At 42.6% G+C, this 17,941-nt stretch overlaps 3 protein-coding genes across 10 annotated transcripts in view; 2 read left to right on the top strand and 1 right to left on the bottom strand.

Annotated features, from left to right (window-relative positions):
• Nucleotides 1-8,213, top strand: LOC147239434 (archaemetzincin-2). Of its 6 annotated transcripts, none has more exons than XM_086195871.1 (10): nt 1-66; nt 1,006-1,110; nt 1,207-1,262; nt 4,239-4,527; nt 4,703-4,876; nt 5,019-5,147; nt 5,381-5,544; nt 5,664-5,840; nt 6,496-6,627; nt 6,790-8,213. In XM_086195871.1, the coding sequence occupies exons 4-9, from the start codon at nt 4,239-4,241 to the stop codon at nt 6,622-6,624; spliced, it is 1,062 nt and encodes a 353-aa protein (XP_086051997.1). In that variant the 5' UTR covers nt 1-66; nt 1,006-1,110; nt 1,207-1,262; the 3' UTR covers nt 6,625-6,627; nt 6,790-8,213. The 6 variants fall into 6 exon arrangements, with proteins under 6 accessions (XP_086051997.1, XP_086051996.1, XP_086051993.1 ...); XM_086195867.1 differs by having other exon boundaries at nt 7-199; XM_086195870.1 differs by lacking the exon at nt 1,207-1,262.
• LOC147239435 (monocarboxylate transporter 7-like) lies at nt 8,107-16,693 on the bottom strand. 3 transcript variants are annotated; one of them, XM_086195862.1, is made up of 6 exons: nt 16,452-16,693; nt 10,703-10,933; nt 10,454-10,597; nt 10,233-10,361; nt 9,179-10,153; nt 8,107-8,820 (listed from the first exon to the last, which is right to left on the bottom strand). In XM_086195862.1, the coding sequence occupies exons 2-6, from the start codon at nt 10,929-10,931 to the stop codon at nt 8,615-8,617; spliced, it is 1,683 nt and encodes a 560-aa protein (XP_086051988.1). In that variant the 5' UTR covers nt 10,932-10,933; nt 16,452-16,693; the 3' UTR covers nt 8,107-8,614. The 3 variants fall into 3 exon arrangements, with proteins under 3 accessions (XP_086051988.1, XP_086051987.1, XP_086051989.1); XM_086195861.1 differs by lacking the exon at nt 16,452-16,693 and adding an exon at nt 12,459-12,870; XM_086195863.1 differs by lacking the exon at nt 16,452-16,693 and adding an exon at nt 11,950-12,440.
• The window catches only part of arsg (arylsulfatase G), a 14,343-nt gene continuing 8,558 nt past the window's right edge, over nt 12,157-17,941 (top strand). Inside the window, exons 1-3 of the mRNA XM_086195864.1 lie at nt 12,157-12,322; nt 16,460-16,698; nt 17,174-17,409. Coding sequence (XP_086051990.1) covers nt 16,472-16,698; nt 17,174-17,409 — 463 coding nt within the window. The 5' untranslated portion in view covers nt 12,157-12,322; nt 16,460-16,471. The remainder of the gene's footprint in view (nt 12,323-16,459; nt 16,699-17,173; nt 17,410-17,941) is intronic.

Consider the following 17,941-nt stretch of genomic DNA (forward strand, 5'->3'; position numbering starts at 1 on the left):
CGTCATCAGAGCGACTGCAAAGCGGAAACGGCTGTCATGTCGACTGTTCTTCCACAAATTAGCGAAGTAATTCAGCGTGAAAAAAAATGATAGGACGTCAAGGGCTTTTCCATTTGTTTAATGAAGGTCTACAAACTGGATGTATACGGAGAATTCGCCATTAAACCGCATATGAAAGAACGGTGCAGTGTTTGTCCAGGCTGGTGTTTATCTTCACATTCTTTTTGTATATGTATCAATCAAAATTTGGTTAGCTTGAATTTAACTATCGAACATTTTAATTTTTCGTAGTCTGGTGCTTTTATTCGCTCTATCAATGAACTATTTCTTTGATGTTTGTTTTTGTATATCGTAACACCGTTACACTTACTATAAAAATATACATTTCGTCCTTAAAATACATAGGTTACCACAAGTCCAGCAACCAAAACTACATCAAAGCACAAACATTACTTTACATGGTGGTGGGGAACGAAGTCACCCGTTGTTCCTTCTACTTCCAGTATGTCTTTTTCTGGGTACATATTTGATCTGATAAGTGCAAGTTATAAAATGACTGGGACACAGTAGTGACCTGTGAACCAGTATCAAGTAATGAGTTGCAGTCAATTCCATTAAGCATAATGTTAGCGGCAGTCTAAGTGCCTACTAGACCTTTGGGGGTTCTTCTTCTTGGTACAGTTCTGTGCTTTTTTTAGTGATGCTCTGGCTTTGTGTACAGTCTCCGTTTTTGGACTTCTGCACTCAACTGTTCCCATTTGCCCTGCAATAGGATCAGTTTAAATTATCTGCCATGTTATTTTTCTCCCAAGCTTCCTGTTTTGCTTTCAGCTCTTGTCTCTTTATATTCACCTGGATTACTGCAGGTGCTCCTCATGTGTCTGTCCTCACCGCATTGGAAGCAGTACCACGGTTTTGGTCGTTTAGCTTCAGAGACAGGTTTGGCTGGTGGCTGCTTCACACTGGTTGATTTATTTTTGTCCTTTTCTCCTTTGGTCTTTTCAGATTTTCCTTCCTTATGCCGCATAAGTGTTGCAATCTGTATTTGAAGAGCGTCAAGCTGCTTCTGGATCTGCTGTAGTTCTGGAGGTTGTTTTCTGACTGCAGCAGGTGAGTCACATTCATCACTGTCAGAGAAACTAAAATCATGAGCTTGAGATTGAGCTCTCGTTTTTGTAAAACCCAAATTTCGCTTCATTCTGGTAGCTTCGGCTGCCTGCTTATCTTCCTCAGTGCGCAAGAGCAACAAGAACTCAGAGAAGGTAGGTGGGTTTCTTGTCTTGTGCCCTGGTTTAAATTTGTTTATCAGGTCATTCTCCCAGCATCCTCTGCAGAACTGTTTCAAACGCTGTGTATCCGCAGCACTAGCTGGAATGGCTTTCATTTTCACAACTTTGCTCAGAACAGTCTGTAGCCCCTGAACATAGCTTGACACTTTCTCTCCTGGGTTTTGGTTCAGGCTGAGGAAGTCAAGCGGAGTAAAGGAATACTAAATAAGCTCTAGGAGTTGAGTGTGGGCCTAACGACTTGACCACTCTGGCAGCTGGGGATGATAAACTGTCAACAATCTTCCTCACCAACTGTGCATCAGACATGGTGGAGTCTGCTTTGTAGAACGCAACGCTACCTCTCCAGGTGTCATAGTCTACTTCAAAATTGGGTCATTCGGTTCTCCAACAACAATCCTAGCTGACCCATCTCGCAATATTTGTTCAAAGAACTTGCCACTAATCTTCGCTGTGTTTTTAAGATCAGACAAGAACTTGTCTGATAAAAGTGTGCCTTTCTCACTAGAATAGGCATTAGCTACTAGGTCAACACGGTGTACGATTCCAGGGTCGTCTTCACTGGTTCCGTCCAGTCGCAACTTAAGTGCTTCAACAGCAGCACCAGATTTCAATTCTACAATCAAGTTTTCTGGCGGCAGTGGAATTTTAGTTTGTCTCTCAATGGCCCCTTACTGTTTCAGGTAGTCAGGTGTTCCATCATCTTCAGTTGCATTGGACAGACCGGCGATGATTACAGAGTTTGGAACCTTGACACTTTCGTTCTCATTTTATATCCATTTTTTTGATTTGTGAAATTCTCGAAACTTGAAATGACCTGTGTTCAAAGTAGGACATGAAAACACATGAATCTGATGTGGTGTGGTAACCATACAACGGTTCTCTAGCTCCTGGCTAGCTCGCCACTTTGTGTAAGCCCCACCTGTACCCCCCCCCCCCCCTCCTGTGTATTACGGTGGGTGTTTCACCTGAGGTCTGAAGATGATTGATTTGATGTAAACTGACCACACCACACATCAGACGACAGAGTGTGTTGGCTGGGTTACCAATGTGCACCTTTTTCGTGTTTTTAGCAATCGAAAATAGTGCACATGAAATATATTGGACAGTCAGTGGTAGATTAGCCGGCACGAACAAAGAAACCCCCAAAAAGAAAATAGAAAATGATCCCAGTGTGTTTTAGAGCTCTGTAAGTCTATTTGAGAAGGTCAATTGGGTCAGACGGAGGTTTGATCCAGTTCCTGCGTTTGACACAAAACCAGTTTGCGCGATCAAAGTTCATTGGAGTGCACTCCTATCCCGGGTTCCATTCTGCATCAGTCGGATGACTGACACGATCCTCCCACAACAGGCAGTCCGTCTGCTCTCACAGTGGCGGTTGATGCAGATCTGATCCGTGGGATCACACTGGATAGCTCGCCATCAGCTGGGTCTCCACGTATGTACGACATCATCAAAAAAGCTTTATTTGAAACAGGCTTTCAGTCTGTAATTTAATTCTTCATGAATTAAATTCCTTCTGTGTCTCTATTTGGTTCTCTTCCTCTTGTACAACATTTTTTAACATCATTACCAACTGAGTACGACTGAAGGCAAATACTCTATGAAATGTGATTTGAACTCTTTTAATCCAGATCCTGTATGAGATGAATTTTTAGAATTATATATGCTTAAATATGCTTGGCATATTTATGACCAATAACTGGTTGAATAAAAATAAATGAATGAAACTACTTCAGTTTAACCAGTATATCAATATACAAAGATATCAAGTAACTCATATTTTACACATGAACTCTAAATCTCATGTCAGTGCAGGGTGAAATACACGTGAAGTGCTTTTCTGTTATGCTTTTCACCCAAAGGCACTGATTAACTCTCACTGCGTTTAAGTGTCAATTCAGTAAATCTCGTCATTTACCCTTTAAGACCAAAAAAAAAAAAAAAATGCAGAATGCACCTTTGGTGGTAACATTTTCCACTTGAAAGTGCGTCTTCCAAACAAAATAGAATGTAATCCGTTCAGTTTGGTACAGTAACAATATATTTTCCACAACACTATTAAGTTATAGCAGCAACATTTCAACAGCCAAATATGTCTCACTGAATCACATCCAGTGTTCCAGTACTGGCAACGACAGCCTGTGTGCACTGTGCTAGCTGTTAGCTGCATGTATGAATGAATTAGCTTTGGTACTCGGCCATAAAGGTAACGTGGATTCCTTTATTTTACCGAGTGGATTAAAGTTTGACTCTTGCACCTACGGGCTTCAGGATTCCCCTCCGGTGATTATGATATACAACACCACACTGTAGCTACAGCTGGTGTATCAGTTCTGTTATTTATATCGTTTTTATGAATTAAATTACCTTTATTATTTTTCTGTAAATTTTCCAATATTAATGTTAACATTTATTTATTTGAGTTTTTGTTGGTTTCTTATTTCATAGATATTTTTCTTTCTCCTAATTTATATTATCCTTTCCTCCTCCCTTCGTAAATGCTGCTGTAGCTGCCCAAATTTCCCCTGCTCTCCTCTGCTCTGCTGTTTTCAGGCGACGTGCCAGGGCGAAAATTGAAGTGCATTAATGATGGCATTGTTCTTCACTGCATGTCTATGTGCTTGTAATACACAGTGCTACCCTCCTGTTGTTGCTTCCAAGTGTACCTCGTGAAACACAAATCTACCCCCCGTCTATCACAAATCAATAACTAAAAGAGGTAGTAGTTAATTAGATACAGTAGATGGTTTGTGCATATTTTTTAAAACATTGTTTAATAAAACATCAACTTTTATGAGATTGCAAATGAAAAATAAAATCGTATTTTTTTTGTTTACCTTGTTTACTCTTTTAGCTCATGTTAGCTGGGTTTTGCACCGGGGTTACACCAAGTAAAGAAAATGTTTTTGAACCCTGACCTTGCAATCTTTCCAATGTTGTCTCCCACAGATGAAGGTGATACATCACTCCGTGGAGACCCTGCGATCAGCAATGGTCTCGAACCGTCGGGATTTGGCTAAACGTTACAATGAGTACACAAAAGAGGAGCGGCGTCTTCTGGAGGAGGGGTTGCATCCTGAGAAGAGTGGTTCCCTTTTCCAGCCCATCATGGTGCACTCCGACTCTGACTGGATCCCTGCTCACCCGGAGGAGCCTCAAGACTTTGAGGGCTTCTACAGAGACCCTCACCGCAAGATACCCAGTGCAAACCAAAGCACTATTTACATCCAGACTATAGGTTAGTTTGTGTCTTGTTGCAGTCATGGCTGCCATGATAATGCTCAGGGACCTGATGAACCAGTTGAGATTTGCAATAGACAAATATGTGCAAAGAGGCAGCTATTTTTTTTTAGCTCTTTGTGCAGCACGTCACACTGTTTTTTAGCCTCGATTGATGCTAGTGGTTTTTGCAGGTTCCTTTGGAGAGGCAGGGACCCTAACAGAGCAGTATGTGGAATGGCTCCGAGAATACTGTCAGGCCTTCTTCTATGGACTAGCGGTCAGGTTGCTGCCGGCAGTCACCGTTGCACAAACAGGGTGTTCTTTCAGGATTAACAGTAACTCGCACAACCTCCAGATCCTCACTGGTAAGTTTCTCTCCTGAGCTGCACAAATGTGACTGCATTCTCAATGGAAACGCGAGTGAGAAGGGTCAAACGCCGCGATGTCAAAGCAGGATATCCTGATGGTGTTTTAACAATACCTCCATAATTTTCTCTTAACATTTAGGTGACCTGCTCAGATTTCTGGAGAACAGGAAACCAAAAGATGCGTTTTGTATTGTTGGAATCACAATGATTGACCTCTACCCTAAAGACTCCTGGAATTTTGTTTTTGGACAGGCGTCTCTCAACATGGGTGAGACATCACATTATTCTAACTTATAAAATGCGACTGACCAGAGAGCAAAGCCTAATTTTGCTTTAAAAAAAAAAAAAGATTTAATTGAATGTACGTACTCGTGTACTTATCGGTGCTCTGGTACTTTGTGATGATGTGATGTCGTAGCACTACCACTCAGTGGCGCTACAGTAAAATACACCCAGAGCTTTTCTTCCCCTCATCGATGTCGCTCTCTCTGATGCTTGCAGGAATGGGGGTTTTCAGCTTCGCCAGGTATGATGACAGTTTCTACACCAGAAATTATGCTGGCAGGTTGAAGAGACAGCGTGAACTAAAGCCGGGGGATTATGGTGTCTTTGATGGATATTACACTCCCCCCATCACCAGCACCCTGCTGCTTCGATCGTGCAAGGTTACCATCAATTCTGCTCCTCCTCTTGCTCTATTTTGACGCTATAGACCAAAGGTCATCCATCCACTGCTGATTAAAAAGTTCAATACCGATGACTTAATCTATTGATTTCTTTTCAGGTAATGACGCACGAAATTGGCCATATGTTTGGAATAAAGCACTGTCAGTGGTTGAGCTGTGTCATGCAGGGCTCCAACCATCTAGAGGAGTCAGATCGTAGGCCCCTGGATTTCTGTCCCATCTGCCTTCGTAAACTGCATGCCTCGATTGGCTTTAAAATAGCTGACAGATATCAGGTAAACACATTTTTCAACGAAAACAAGTTGGATCCCCATTTTTTTTTTAAATGATGCTTCTAAATCCATTGCCATCCAAAGTGGAAATGTCATTTTAATGATGTTTTTCTCCAGTACGGAGTCGATTCTGTTACGTGGAATGTCTGGTCACGATACACACCATACAGGAGAATAATACATGCTTGTTCAGTTTGGGTTCCCTAGTGCTGAGTCAGTGACTTCAGCCTTAATATCACATGATAAAGTAATCTTGATTATTATGTGTTATATATTATTATGTCAACCCACTTTCTCGTAAACTCCACGGGGGGCGCTGAGAAAGTTCTCGGCTGCTCGCAGAAAATCCTCAAAGCAGACTGTATTTTACCTTTTGTGTGCCGAATAGATATTTATCGAATGACATCGTGTGGTTCACATCTTGTTCGGATCAATTTGAATTTTAACTGCAGTTGGATGACTCAGTTCCTGTTCCCACATCAGCTCTGTTCTGAGAATTCAACGCGTGTCGAGCATACTAGTGTAGCTGCCATCTTCTTGTGCATTGGACTCGGCATTTAAAAACTCTTCTCGACAATCACTAGCTGTTAAGTGAAAATTTCTTCTTTTTGGTTTATATTTGTACTTATTTACTTAAGTGAACTGTATCTGTGTCCAGGCTTTACTGAACTGGTTGGAGGAGGAGCCTGCCTGTCAGTCTACGCGTCACTTTCCCAAACCCACTGAAGCATTTCAGACATCCAAACTATGGCTCTGCAGGTGCCAGGAGATCCTGGGGAAAAAATGAACGGTAATAGAGCAGAATAGCACGGTGCCTTGATGTGCACGTCTACACATATTTCTGTACTTACCTTGTCTGCTGGTGTTTGTTTACAAAATTGAATGATGTTATGATTGTTGCGCCCAATTTCAGAATGACACAAGGGTCCTTACCTCATATATTTTCTAACAGGTTGTGGCATCTTATAGGAATGTCTGGAAGAACCAAGACTCTTCATTTTCCGTCCGTCACATGATGAGAGTGCGACAGGTCAGGTGACACTTCTTGAAGTAAACGTGCTGCTTCTCAGCGTTTTGTGTCAAGACTTTTGGAGGCCTGAGGTTGATCTATTTTTATAGTGGCTTTATTAACATTCTTATGGAAGTTTATAGAAACTTATATTTGCCTTTTTTTTTTCAGAAGTAGATAAACTGCTCAAAAAAGTTAAGGGAACACTTTAATCACACGTTTGTTCTTGTTGAACTAAACATTAAAGCTCAAAAGTTTACTTGGAATACATTCGGTAATTCGTTAAGAACAAAATCCAAATGGTGAATGGAAACCATAATTCTGAACCCACTGAGGGCTGGATTCCAAATCACCATGAAAACCAAAGTGAAAACTTGAAACCGCTGATACAGTCGTGTGAATTTTATCCCCGGAACTCATTAAGTGACTCCGTTGTGCGTACGGCCCTCATGTGCCTCAGAAGGAACTCCAGACAATATTTGGGAATGCTCCTGATGAGATGGCGGAGACTTTCCTGGGGTTACCTCACACAGACCTGGACCAGGTTATCAGCTTCTGGCAGTCTGACGCTACTTGGCAGAGTCAGATATACGGTGCATAACGTCCCAGGTCTGGGGAACGTGTCGGCAAGTTAACGGCATGAATATTTTCATCATCGAAGAACTATGTACACACTCTGACCATGAGGCTTGGCATTACCCTGCACCAGGAGGAAACCAGACCCCAGTGCACTGAGATCTAAAAACGGGTTTAAGGTTTGGGATTAGGATTTGATCTGAGTACTTCACGGAAGTCAGATTAACGTTGGCTACATGGGTTTCGGCCTCGTGGAGGTCTGGTCTCAAGGATACGCCTCCCCAGTGCAAATATTCTGGTGATTTAAGGCAAATGCCAATACTGCTACACGGTGTTGTTTTTGAGCGCAGGTCCCACTGTTGGACATCAGGTGCTCATTGCCATAATGGAGTCTGTTTTGGAGAGTTTTGTTTTGAAACCTGATCCCAGGCAGCCTGATGCAGATCATTTTATGCAGAGCTCCTCTTGTTCCTCCTCACACATACCGATCCCGCTTCTGGGCGGTTTTCCTTTTACGGCCCCGTATAAGCCCCAATAAAATGACACTTCCTCACCAGACAGGCCGATACTCCTGAAGCTTGATTAACCTGGTGTCACACCGTAACGATTGTTTCTTTAATATTTCTGAGCAGTGCAGGTAAGAGAGATGCAGAGGTGTATAAAAACATATAACAGTTACCTGTTTGTGATTGAACACTTTTTTATTACAAAAATAGTTTCATTTTGTCACCTCACATCACTCAATGCACACAGTGCATTGTCAGCTTTGTGGCATTTTGATTAAAAATAAAACTTTTAATCACGTATGATCTCCTGAGCTTTTTCTATAAGTCTACGACTCTATAGAGGTCGTGTTACAGAAACTGTGCAATTTCCTGCGCTGGCATCTACATGTGCTTCACAGCATTTCTGATGATCATCAGGTAATTAGATCAAGTTTGGTTTCATTAACACTGAATCACACATGGTCCAAATCTTCCACTGTCTGTTAAAGCAAGACAGCGTTTTCAATGACAGCTACTTGAACAGTGTACTCGTAAATTCTAACGATACTTCGTGCACATTGTGTATGTAAGGCAATTACATATCATGAGCTTTAAAAAAAATTAAAAATAAAAATCAAGTTTGCTCCCAGAAACCAGATCGGTATTATAAACACTTTTTTCTTCCGTCTTTATCACTCAGCGGCAGTTTATTGATAGCCTTTTCCGAATGTACTTGACCCTCCATTCTTCCCGTCTTCAAGTTTGTCTACACAGGATCTTGAGTTCCTCTTCCTGCAGAGAAATCTCCTTTTGGCAGGTCTGACTAAACCCAGGAACAGAGCACTCAGTGCCATGCCGGCTGCACAGGAGTAGAAGGCCGATCCGTAGTTCTGAGTCACGTCCACCAGCACACCTAGAGGGGAAGCAAAGGAATCATTCGGAGCTTGAAGCAACATTCCACGATAAACATGACCAGGGAAAACAGTTGTTTTATGTTTCCTGTGACTGCACAGAACTTCGTCAAGGCTGAAAAATTACCCAGATAATGAAACCAAGGTTGTTTTAGGTCTGGGAGCTTGACAGCTAGACAATGTTGTGCAATCAAAACTTTGGCCATTACCTTAATGAAGTCAGTTCTTAGTGTGCAGGACTTTTCTATTTTTCCTTCGTGCTATTGTGATAAAAATTCAATTTTGTTTTTTTTAAAAAAAAAGATAAAAGGAACACCTGCTAGTATTTTTAGTAAACCTATTACAAAGTATCACACCTACCTCCGAGTGGGGGTCCAGCCAGACCAGCAAAGCTATGTATGAACACATAGACTCCAGCAGCTGAGGACATCCTCTCTATGCCCACCACATCATCTTCCGCCAGCATGGGAATGTGTGTGCATGCTAGGGTCCCCATGAAGAACCCATATACGGCGCAGCACACAGCCAAGCCATAAAACTCGGTCACCAGTGTAAATCCCACCAAGTCCACAGTCATTGCAATTACACAACCCAGAAGCACAAGCAGCTTCTTTCCTCTCAGCTGTTTGCGCGTTAGAATCCATCCTATAGAGAAACGACCCAAGATTTCCGCCACAGCCATGGTGGAGAGCATGTAGGCCGCGCGGTCCCGCTCCACGCCTCGACTTACGCTCAGCTCAATGATGTAAAGCGGAGGGGCGAAGAAGCCAAGCGTGGCGAACAGTCCAAAGAGAGAGTAGAGGATGAAGCTGCACTCTCTGAGGATGGAGAAATCGAGAAGTTTCGAGTTTTTAACGCATAAACTCTCATTTTCCTCATAATTTTTCCTCACTGGTTTCCCTGCATCTTTGTTCTTGTCCTCATCCTCTGATTCCCTGTTGTCTGCCTGACTGAGCTGCACAGAGTTCGGATCCAACATTTCCTCCTTCTGCAGTAAAGTCTTTTCTGGGCTCCTGTTGTCAGAGGCCTTGAGATACTCCACATCCGAGACACTAACTGAATCTCTGATGGGCTCATTGTCTGGACAGTTGGAGGTATGTGGTTCAAATAAGGTCTTGTTTGCAGTTGAGTTCTCTGGGTTTGTGCCCTCTTCCTGAGCACTTAGGGCTTCTTGTTCCTTTGGAGAGCTTCTGCCATTCTCTGTCACATGGTTTGCTCCTGGTTTGATGATGATTGGGCGAAGCAGAGCACCACAGATGATTACGGAGCCCTGCGAAGCTCCTATCACTGCCATGGTATGCCGCCAGCCAATATGGTCCCTCAGTGCAGAAAAAGCTGAGGGGCAAAAGTCAAAATAAAGTATTAAGTTGTGGAATTGAGACAGAAAACATGCCTGTGGTTGTAGTCCTTTTACCTGGTGCCAGCGCAAACATGGACAGGGACTCTCCAGTGGAAGCTATGGCTGTGACCAGAGACCTCCGTTTTGTAAAATATTGGGATAGGATGGTCAAACAGGGCAGGAAGGTTAGACAGTAGCCCAGACCTACAAAGATACATACATTTGAAATGAGCAGAGATACATTTCTGGAGAGATACATTCAGTGAAAACAGAGGAGGGAAAAAGTAATCCAATACCTGCAATTACTCCATAGGTGAGGTACATCTGATTGACAGAGCTAGTAAAGCTTGTGGCGATGGTACCAGAGGAAATAAGTAATCCACCGACCATGACAACAAGCTGGAACCCAAAGCGGTTGGTCAGCACAGAGGAGAGAGGACCTGAGAAGCCACAGTTAACATGTTTGGTATTCACATACACAACCTTCAAGGTTCACTTCACTCTTTTATCATCTTACTGCTTCATCGACCTCATCCGCTACTCACCATTGAAGGTCATGATGAACACGCAGATGGAAACAATCCAGGACACTCGACTGTTGGTCTCCCCGAATTCCCCCATCAGGTCCTGGAGGAAGATGCCAAAGCTCTTGATGGTGCCATAGGTGAAGACTTCCACAAAGAAGAAGGCCACGGCCACCACCCATCCCCAGCCTCCATCGGGGGCCTTTGGGTACACATTAGGTCCCAATAATCCTGGTCCGCATCGAGCCATGTCTTGTTAAGGAAAGCAATTCATAAAAATAGGAATCTGAGTTAAAAATCTTTACTTTAAGGGAAATAAATACAATGTCTATGCACAGTACAGTTGGACAAAAATGGGTTTGAGCACATCGTAGGATCTCAGCCAGCATTACAGGAGGCTTTGAGCAGCAAGTTAGCTACAAGCCAAAGCAAAATTTCTGTTGGGCTAACACACAACACAACCATGCTTTACAGTCACACAGACACTTCAGATCATTCAATGGTCCCCAGCTCCTTTTGGAATGTGCTAGATGATTCTATGTTAGCACCCAAAGGACCCTGGGAACGTAGATACACAGCTGATACTTTCTCATTTTAAACAGACAACAGCGTTTCACCTTCGGCTACATTCTTGTCAGAAATGCCAATTTCATCAATTTTATGACGGTAAACTGTTGCTAAAACCAAAATAAGCTCAACTGGGTACACCTCCTTCTCACAGGTCGGTGCCAAGAACTGCCAGCGATTCGGAGGACTGGGTTTTCTGCATATCAAGCTACTCCTCATCTCACTGGGTAGAGCAACTTAGAGGTGGTAAACACGGCTCTGGGAAGGATAAAACAATATTCAATTCTCCCTCCTTTATTTCCTTTCCTTTAACAGCTGTTCAAGACAGGGTTACACCCGCAGACATTGTTAAGGCTTTAGGCCAAGACGCACAGTGACTAGCATCAAAATACAGGCTGACTAAATGTTTGCAATAAATCTACCAAACCCATTTAAAGGATCATAAAGAACAAAGGGCACTGTCTTAGGGCTGCACCCATTATTGATCCGGATAGGATCCAGATTACATACTGAAAAAGTCCAACAACTTGAAAAGTCATGATCTTCTTTACTGAAAACTTTTTGGAAAAATCTATAAATCCTATTTGCACAACTCCCCCCCCCCCCCCCCCACATTAACAGGTTAATACAACTTGTGTTCATTGGTTCAATATCAATATATTGGTAATACCTTACAATAAAGGAACATTATGGTGACCTACCTTGATTTAATATTTTATTTCAATTTTCTGTTTTCGGGGGTCAACCTTCTGTTTCGATTAATTGACTGTATACATAAACTACATTTGCTCGTCCGGATCCAAACCTACTTCACCTTTTCTCTTTTCTTTTTTGTAAAATTATTAATTCATTCATTAATTATGAATTAATTCACACACACACACACACACACACACACACACCTTTCGTTTGGAGAGGTTAGAGTGTATTAACTCGCTCAGTAGATTTGAATATGATTTCAAGCAGTTGAGTTAGTCGTCAAACTAACTTGTCTGGCAACTTAGTTTGACGTCGGCCAGCGGGAGCAGCTCGGCTTCGGACCAACGTGTCTTAATAAGCCACTCACAAAGCCTGGTAAGTACTTGTGTTAGATGTTGCCTCTGTGACTCCGAAGGTGGTGAAGTCACGGCGTGTTCAGCGTAGGTTTAGTGAGACAAAAACCACCGGTTAACCGCGGTAACGCAAAACGTCCATGTAGAGTTTGTCTCACCTCGTGTAGCCCAACCTTGCTAGTCCTCCTCGCTCTTGTACTCGCGCGATGTGTCGCGCGGCATGAATGAAGGATTATTTTAGCCTACAAATATTCTCACGCGCTGGCACACACGGGCGCGCACAAACACAAACACACACAGACACACAGACACACACAGGCGAACACAGAGGTACAAACACGCTCTGTTTCGATACAAGCTCGCATTCATGGACAACAACCATCCCCCTCCTTCCCATTTCTGTCCGTTTAATCCTCCCTGGGGAGTTGAAGTGATCTGGTTACAGCCAGTTCTGCCTCCCGGAGGTCCGCCTGAGGAGTCGTTCCATCCCCTTCGTCTGAAGAGTCCGCAGCTGTCGGGAAAAGTTTGACTTCACTAGGCTGCGCTGTTGATAGGGCATTAATGTCACCAGTGCTCCGATTGTTCATCTTCATTTAGTTCGTGTTTTCTCTCTTAGAACAAGAACATTCACTCAAGTGCTGTACAACTGCAGCGTACGTCACTAGAATAGTTCACTCATTAGCTTTACGGAACTTACACGTTAGGTTTTGAAGTAGTTTTACACAAGACTACTGATGACTTTGTAAAATGTGTATTTTTTTAAAAAAAAATTACATCACATGTCCACAAGAGTTAATACAGGCAAAGTTGCAGTTTGACGAATTAATTGCGTTCTATTTTATTACCTCAATTACTTATTTTCATGTAAAATATTTCCTTGTTCCACTTTCATAAATGCTTTTATTGTTGTTTTAATAATATTATTGTTTTTTAGTTTTTTTTATTTGGATTTGTAATGACTCCTATCAAAGTGTTGTTTTTTTTCTGTGCAGCTGGAGTATTTTAGCTCTTGTATTGAGGCAAAGGATTCAGCTGCTTCCTCCATCACGCTCATTACACCTGAGAAATGAAAACATTTAGATCCAGATTTAGTCCAACCCTTAAGCTAAATGCCTGTCTGCTGCACCCAAGCCTTGACAGTTGTGTGACTGTTACTGGTTTCACTTCCTGAGTATGGATTATTCTGAAAACACCTGTAGGAGCAGGAACTACTTTGTTCATCTATCTGTCACTACCAGAGTCGTAAAACAGGACGCACGACGAGATCACGATGAAAAGAAGAGTTTGAAAAAGTTGGATCCTGAGAATCTGATGGGATGAGAATGTCAACACATTGACTGCTGATATGATGATTGTATCACAAGATCTGCTGTAGTTGGTAGATGACCCACAGTCTAGACCTGCAGTAGACGTCGTCTGATTTGATCTCTGTCACTGTGTTTACATGTACACAAGAATACTGCATTTCTGTCTGTCCCTGAGTTCTGACTGATTTGACGTTAAAGGACTTTGTTTACTACATTATGCTGATTCATGTTATGGCAAAGGATTTAGACTTTGTGTTTTCTTGTGAGGTTTTGTGTTGTCAGCTCAGATTTCATAGTCGAGTAACTGCATGTCCGGCAACAGGACGCTTTAGTACTGAGTATATCAATCTGACCAGAAGTTAATAATATTGATTATCCCTATCTTTGGTCTCTAAAAGGACACTATACAGTACATGTGTGCTCTCTCCCAACATGACGGGTATTGGATGGAGGAGAAGCTCTGAGTCAGTCAACGTCATCTGTCAGCCACAAGCTACTTAATTAAGTGAGAGTTGTGTCTTCATAACCATCGAGGATTGTCGGTTCAGAATTGATGCAGCTGTGGGAACATAGACTACCACACCTACTCTTTTCATTTCTTTATTTTCATGACTTTTTACATTGTAGATTCTCACTGAAGGCATCAAAACTATGAATGAACACGTGGAATAATGTAGTTAACAAAATAATGGTAAATAAGTCAAAATATCCATCCATCCATTTTCTTCCGCTTATCCTGTTAAGGATAGACAACATTAGACAACCATTCACACTCACAGCCACACCTACAGTCAATTTAGAGTATCAATCAGCCTCGTCCCCTCTTGATGTCTTTGGACTGTGGGAGGAAGCTGGAGTACCAGAGAGAACCCACACAGGAACAGGGAGAACATGCAGACTCCACACAGAAAGATCCCGCACACATCACTACATCAGCTGTTCAGAGGAGACTGCGCCAGTCAGGCCTTTATGGTCGAATAGCTGCTGAGAAATCACTATTAAGGAAAAGCAACCAGCAGAAGAGATTTGTTTGGGCCAAGAAACACCAGGAATGGACATTAGACCAGTGGAAATCTGTGCTGTGGTCTGATGGTGATGTAGAAATGTGTCTGCTACTAGGACTCTGTGTGGCATGTATCTGGGCTGTAATCTGAGGTGCTGTTAACTCGTGATTTCTGAGGCTGGTGACTCAGATGAACTTCTCCTCAGCAGCAGAGGAGAAGTTCATCTGAGGCTGGTGACTCAGATGAACTTCTCCTCAGCAGCAGAGGAGACTCTTGGTCTTGCTTTCCTGAGGCGGTCCTCATGTGAGCCATTTTGGTCGTCGCACTTCATGGTTTTTGCAACTGCACTTGGAGAACACATTCAAAGTTTTTGCAGTTTTCCGGACTGACTGACCCTCTGTTCCTAAAGTGATGATGGCCCGTGGTTTCTCTTTGCTTAGAATTCCTATTATGGTGAGAACCAATTAGCTAACAGTTGTCAAACAGGGCTGTCAGCTGTGTACCAGCCCGACCTCTGCACATCACAACTGATGGCCCCAACCTCATTAAGAAGGCAAGAAATTCCACAAATGAACCCTGACAAGGCGAACCTGAGAGGTGACGACACCGTGAGGCTCATTGTGAGAAGGCCAAGAGTTTGCGGCGCTGTCGACAAAGCAAAGGGTGGCTACTTTGAGGAATCAAAAATATAAATCATACGAAGAGTTATTTGACAGATTTTTTTGTTTACCACATAATTCCATATGTGTTCATTCATAGTTTTGATGCCTTCAGTGAGAATCTACAATGTTAATAGTGATGAAAATAAAGAAAAAATCATGACATGAGAAGGTGAGTCCAAACTTTTGACGGGTGGTCTCTCTATTAGGAGACGGGGAATAGTGGAGTTGTCTGGCTGCAGAAGTGCTTGACTTGGTCATCTTTTACCCTTCGATGCGTCCGGATCTACATGTTTACTAGACACGCGTCATCACAATACACCAGATATTCAATACATGTATTACTTCTGACAGTAAGATCGTGAGCTCACGAGTGTTTGTCAGAATGTTTATTTGTTAACAGGATACCTAGTACACTCGTGGACGGATTTTGACTAAATTTTTGTGAAAAGATTGACAATACTATGAGGAAGAAGTGATTCACGTTCAGAGGCGATCACAATCAAACTGTACATTCTCGGATCCCAAAAATTAAATTTGTGGAGCCCTTGATTTGAAAGAAGAATGTTCCGCCGTTCGGAAATCAACCTGGTTCATATTAAGAAATACGCTTAAATCAATGGTTGATATTGGGATGTGTTGTAATTACAGAGACAAGTATTAGCATGGAGCAAGGAATGCAAGGTATTGGGTTTTTTAACCAATATTTTATGACTGATTTGGCCAAAATTTGCATCTCCAACTATGTTCAAAAATTTGGAAAAGCCCGCTACTTATTGTTGCTCCGTTATAAAAAACATCAAACAGAAATTAAGAAAATAGTCTTAATTTGCTGGGCTGATATTAAAATCGATCATCAGACTAATAGATATATTTTTAAAATATCAGCGGATAATGATGCAGATATTATCTTGCATCCATATATGGGTTATTTTGATCTTCATGCTCTGTATTGAGGGAAGTACGAGCTCTCTGAGTGCTGAGAAGTTCAGGTAACCAGTCCAAAAGCAGGGTGGAGGATTAATGTATCTTTCCAAGTTTAGATTTACTTTCTTTTCTTTAAGAAAGTTCATTAAAAACAAATTTCTGCAGTTTATCATATGCATGTGTTGAATATCCTATTCACAATGTGTTAGTGTGTGCTGCTCATCATTGTTTAAAAAGTGTTAATATTGATGTACCTCCTCAGGTTTTAGCCAACATGGCGGTGAGTTTCACTCTGCTGGTTCTTTCTGGGTTGCTGCTCTGTGGCCTTCTCCTTCACACTGGATCCCAGCAGGCAGCCAGGGTCAATGACCCTAGTAAGAAGCCAAACTTCATCGTCATACTGGCAGATGATATAGGATGGGGTGACCTGGATGCTAACCAGCCTGAGGGGAGGACAAACAATACGCCAAACCTCAACCTGATGGCCCAGCAAGGACTGAGGTACTTTTGTTATCACATCTGAACAACTGGAAACTTTGTAGCCGGCACGGTGGTGCAGTGGTTAGCACTGCTGCCTCGCAGCAAGAAGGTTCCGGGTTCGAGCTTCAGCTCCATCACAGGATCTTTCTGTGTGAGTCTCCATGTTCTCCCTGTTCCTGTGTGGGTTCTCTCTGGTACTCCAGCTTCCTCCCACAGTCTAAAGACATTAAGAGGGGACGAGGCTGATTGATACTCTAAATTGACTGTAGGTGTGACTGTGAGTGTGAATGGTTGTCTGTCTCTATGTGTTGGTCCTGGGATGGACTGGCGACCTGTCCAGGGTGAACCCTGCCTCTCACCTGAAGGCTGCTGGGATAGGCTCCAGCCCCCCCACCCGGTGACCCTTAACAGGATAAGCGGAAGAAAATGGATGGATGGATGGAAACTTTGTCACCATGGTGAGTGTCTCCTCTCCCTCTATTAATCTTTATTCCAGATTGACAGACTTCCACTCTCCGGCCTCGACTTGCTCTCCATCCCGCGCAGCCATCCTGACTGGTCGCTATGGCCTGAGGAACGGGGTGACTCATAACTTTGCTGTGGGCTCTGTGGCGGGTTTGCCTCTGTCTGAAGTGACCTTCCCTCAGCTACTACAGAAGGCAGGATATTATACCGCCATGATTGGGAAATGGCATCTTGGTCACAACGGACGTTATGGTCCAACAAAAAGAGGTATGTGGCAGGAATTCTTTTGGTTTACACCTTTTTATGGAAAGTTTAATAAGGCCTTATCATACATTAATTGAGATCATTTAGTGCTGGGTTTTGGGTAGGAACATCTCTTAGTATAACCCAAGACAGTCCACCAGCAGCACAATTTTTATGCCAACAAAAGAACTGTTCAAATATACTGACAACTCTGTCAAACAGTAAAAACTGCGACCACTCAAATAAATCCTGATGGGAAATTTGACAGTGTATTTTATGCATTTTGACACGCATACATTTTTTATACACGCTCACGAAGGGGAGATGTATTGAAAACATGATTCACTGGCCGGCAGGTAGAGAGGGTGGCAGGCAGATTCATGAATAAAATGATTCAGTTAAGAGTTCAGTGTGAACAGGCTACAAAACAGCAGCAGGATCAGAACAGAAGAATTCCTGGTATGCAAATGTTCAACTATCAGAGTTAATATTATTTTGAAAAATAAAACAGAGGTAGGAGCACTAAGCCACAATGTTCCTGTAGTTCAGGGTTGCA

This window comes from Aulostomus chinensis, chromosome 23 (assembly GCF_037954235.1).
Source record: "Aulostomus chinensis isolate RoL2024-O1b breed Wild chromosome 23, RoL_Achi_v1.0, whole genome shotgun sequence".
Taxonomy (NCBI): domain Eukaryota; kingdom Metazoa; phylum Chordata; class Actinopteri; order Syngnathiformes; family Aulostomidae; genus Aulostomus; species Aulostomus chinensis.